The 4,263-nt window shown below is 38.4% G+C and overlaps 1 protein-coding gene across 1 annotated transcript; it reads left to right on the top strand.

Moving 5' to 3' along the window:
* The first annotated feature begins 234 nt into the window (after positions 1 to 234).
* LOC109257553 (polyadenylate-binding protein 5) lies at positions 235 to 2,364 on the top strand. Its single transcript, XM_019433709.2, has 2 exons — positions 235 to 464; positions 1,000 to 2,364. The coding sequence occupies exon 2, from the start codon at positions 1,140 to 1,142 to the stop codon at positions 2,286 to 2,288; it is 1,149 nt and encodes a 382-aa protein (XP_019289254.1). The 5' UTR covers positions 235 to 464; positions 1,000 to 1,139; the 3' UTR covers positions 2,289 to 2,364.
* The last annotated feature ends 1,899 nt before the right edge of the window (positions 2,365 to 4,263 follow it).

Genomic DNA, 4,263 nt, shown 5'->3' with positions numbered 1-4,263 from the left:
CCTAGGTGATCACCTCCTGCTTTAATTTTGGGATTAGCAGCCTAAAATTAATACTTAAAGATAATAAATAAAAACACAAAATTTTAAAAATAAAGAAAAATCTAAAAAAATATTTAAATTAAATTAAATTAAATTAAATTAAATTAAATTAAATTAAATTAATTTTATCTTGGCACAGAGCAAGCGGGAAATTACTTAGCAAGGTTCCGGGTTTCCTCACGCCCCGCCCGCCCTACCACAGCTAAATGGTTTTCGTCCTTGGGGTGCTCTGCCCTGCGGAAAGCAATCCGTGTCCATCTGTCCCAGCTCTGACCGCCCGCCTCGCATCTACCCTTCTCTTCTGACTCCGCCCCACATCTGTCCGGAACCGCCTCCCGCTGAAGCTGACCCAGTGCGCGTCCGCCAGTCAGTCCCTCCGGACCTGCCGCGAGTCTCAGACTGCCGAAATTACCGCGCGTCACTCGGTCCGTACCCGGTGGGCATCTGGGGTATCTGTGCGGTCTTCCGTCCCCAGCGCGTGTGTCTGTCTGTCTGTCTCTGTCTGATCCGCCTTCTGCAGCCTGCCTTCCGGCCCCAGCGCACCAAGTGTTTAGTCTGCCCTTTCACTGACGCTGAGTGTGTTTAGCGGCCTTAGCTGCGAGCCCGCCTGAGACCGGCCAGGCAGCCGGCGGAGGAATACACGTTTGGCCCCTGTCCAGGTTAAGAGAATTTTAAGCCAGCAGGAGCTCGAGGCCTATATTTATGCTGAAAACGGGTCTCGAGGCCTCTGTAAGCTAATGGAGATGTGGGGGGCCAGCCAGCTGCTTGATGATTTCTTACAATTAAATGAGGAACAGAGAATTTCTTTCTTACTACTGGCTTTTAAAACAGATTTTAAATCTTAATGGGTGGAAATTATAAATTCTTTAGGTAGAACAGATTCGTTATTGGGATGCATTGTTGTCTGATGTGTTTGTTCTGAGTCCGCTGACCAGCTGTTTCTGAACTTCATTTTCTCAGCCTCAACAGTGATTCTGAAACTGCTTTTAGCTTCCTTCGCCTTGGCTTTCTTCTTTTTGTGAACAGCTGCTTGGCCCATAGCTTAGAGAAACCAGCCTTTTTTTCTCTCCCGCGAAAGCCTCCTTCCTGTGCTTAGAAAGATGGGGAGTGGAGAGCCTAATCCTGCTGGCAAGAAAAAGAAGTACCTCAAGGCTGCCCTGTACGTGGGTGACTTGGACCCAGATGTTACTGAGGACATGTTATATAAAAAGTTCAGGCCTGCTGGCCCTCTGCGCTTCACCCGAATCTGCCGTGACCCTGTGACCCGCAGCCCCCTGGGCTATGGCTATGTTAACTTCCGATTTCCTGCAGATGCTGAGTGGGCCCTGAATACCATGAATTTTGATTTGATTAATGGCAAACCTTTCCGCCTCATGTGGTCTCAGCCAGATGACCGCTTAAGAAAGTCAGGAGTTGGAAATATATTCATCAAAAACCTGGACAAATCCATAGATAATAGGGCCCTTTTTTATTTATTTTCTGCTTTTGGGAACATTCTCTCCTGCAAAGTCGTATGTGATGACAATGGCTCTAAGGGTTATGCCTATGTGCACTTTGACAGCCTGGCCGCTGCCAATAGAGCCATCTGGCATATGAATGGGGTGCGGCTCAACAACCGCCAGGTGTATGTTGGTAGATTCAAATTCCCAGAAGAGAGGGCAGCTGAAGTCAGAACCAAGGATAGAGCAACTTTCACTAATGTTTTTGTTAAAAACTTCGGAGATGACATGGATGATGAAAAACTGAAGGAAATCTTTAGTGGATATGGGCCAACTGAGAGTGTTAAGGTAATAAGAGATGCCAGTGGGAAATCTAAGGGCTTTGGATTTGTGAGGTATGAGACGCACGAGGCTGCCCAAAAGGCTGTGTTAGACCTGCATGGAAAGTCCATCAATGGGAAAGTTCTATACGTAGGTCGAGCACAGAAGAAAATTGAACGATTGGCTGAGTTAAGACGAAGATTTGAACGGCTGAGATTAAAAGAAAAAAGTCGGCCTCCGGGGGTGCCTATCTATATTAAGAACCTGGATGAGACCATCGATGATGAAAAACTGAAGGAAGAATTTTCTTCCTTTGGATCAATTAGCCGGGCCAAAGTGATGGTGGAAGTAGGGCAAGGCAAAGGGTTTGGTGTTGTCTGCTTCTCCTCTTTTGAAGATGCTACCAAAGCAGTGGATGAGATGAATGGTCGCACAGTGGGCTCCAAGCCCCTGCATGTCACCCTGGGCCAGGCCAGGCGCAGGTGGTGAGAATAAGAATGCTCAATTTGGTGCAGCCTTTAGCTGGTGCCTACTTAGTTTGGGCTACTTTGTGATAAGAGGTTATTTTATGGCAGGCTTTCTTTCTTTTTTCTTTCTTTCTTTCTTTTTCTTTCTTTCTTTTTGAAGTAAATACTTTCTTTTGAAAAAATAAGTAAAACTAGAAAACCTTGTTCATTTTAGTGAAGAATATAATTTCTAATTGTAAAACTGTAATTTTGTACCATTTTTTGTTAAAATATCCTTAGGGATATATAGAATAAACTTTGTCCCTCCACATATTGTTTTCATTATTATTATTATTTACCTAAACCAGTCAAGGTGAGGTACTTGAGTATATTTACTTCCTTATTGCAATTATACTGCTAAATGTAATTTCTTCTGTGCAAATATTCTCAAAATGGCCATTATTTCTGAATCTATCACACAGAAAAGTTCTAACTTGCTTTTTGAGAAATCAATAAAGCAGGGGAAAATGTATGTGATCCAATGAACATTTGTGCATAATTTTACTTTATTATTTAAAATGGATATTATTTTCAAAAGATCTGAGTTTTCTTTATTTAGTTATACATTTTTTCCCCTTTTTAATGTATTGTGGGCATATCAGAGAGTTGACAGTGGCTTTGACTAAGTATTGGGAGTTGTATTCAACTTCATGCCCAGAGAAGGGCAACTTCATGCCCTATTAGTGTTTTCTCAATTAGTAGATTAGAAAATTAACACTTTAAGCATTATTAAAATGATGAGTTTTATCTTAAAAATCTTTCCTGAGAGATTTTATATATGAGTACAGTCTAAGCAGCATTCTTGCCACTCATTTTTTAAAACTCCTTAGTAGTACACATGGGTCATGTTAAGTTAACAAAGGTAAATAACTGCACTGAATTGCCTTTACCTATAGAAAATTTTAAAAATTTTACTTCAGCGTCTATAAAGTGTCAATATAAAGGGTAAATAATCCATATAATGATGTTGAAAAATTACTTTGAAGGACATCTTTTATTAAACTTGTCATTATCTCTTGTAAAGTTTTGAATACATCCATGTGATAATGTTCACAGATGTATCAAAGCCTCCATCTGTTATATGAGAGCTATTAATCCAGTATGGTTCTCTTTATGTCTGGCTGCTTCGAAGTTGTGACAAGATGTCCTGTTCTATATTTCAGTTACATTATTTATCCTGTAATTTCTAGATTGCAGATTTTCAGTATTTTACTTGTAGTCTCCTCTTTTCTCCACCCATCTACCTTCCATCCATATTGCACTTACTTTTATGTTTTCTTTAGATTGCCTTTCATTTAATATGTGAGTGTTCAAATCATTTTGGAAGTAGAGAAATAATTACTTAATTTATGTAAAATTTAAAAAAATCCTTTTTAAAAATAGGGTTTATTCACATCATATGTCCAACCATAAAAAATGTGTTGTCTCTATTCTTAATTGGCTTTTATTATGTTAACTACAAATTTTAGGTTACATGCATAATACAACATAGATATATAATTTTGTTAACACTTCTTAGCTATTTTCCCATAAAACAAAGAGAAAGAACTTTCTCTGTGTAATTGTTTATCTACAAATTACATGTATATTCATTATCAAATATTTTCAAATGGAAATCACTGTTTTTATTGATCATATACATAATACATGCTCATTGTTTAAAAAATGTACACAATGCAGACATTTATAAAGAATTAATTATAAAGAATTAAATTCCCACAGTTCAGAGATAACCACTATTAATGATTTCATTGCATACATATACTTTTCTCCTATGTAAACACACTCTTTTACAATCAACAAAAAAATACTATATGTACTATTTTGTGTTTCTTTAAATTTTAAGCTAAAAAATATCAATCTGTATCATCATTTTAATGACTGCATAGTATTCCATTGCGTGCATGTACTATAGCTTATCTAAGTAACACATTGAATAATACTTACATGTTTTCCAG

Source organism: Panthera pardus, unplaced genomic scaffold (genome assembly GCF_024362965.1).
Source record: "Panthera pardus isolate Hobbes unplaced genomic scaffold, ASM2436296v1 HiC_scaffold_27, whole genome shotgun sequence".
Taxonomy (NCBI): Eukaryota; Metazoa; Chordata; class Mammalia; order Carnivora; family Felidae; genus Panthera; species Panthera pardus.
The sequence above is the reverse complement of the archived record's forward strand: the minus strand, read 5'-3'. Positions and strand labels throughout refer to the sequence as shown.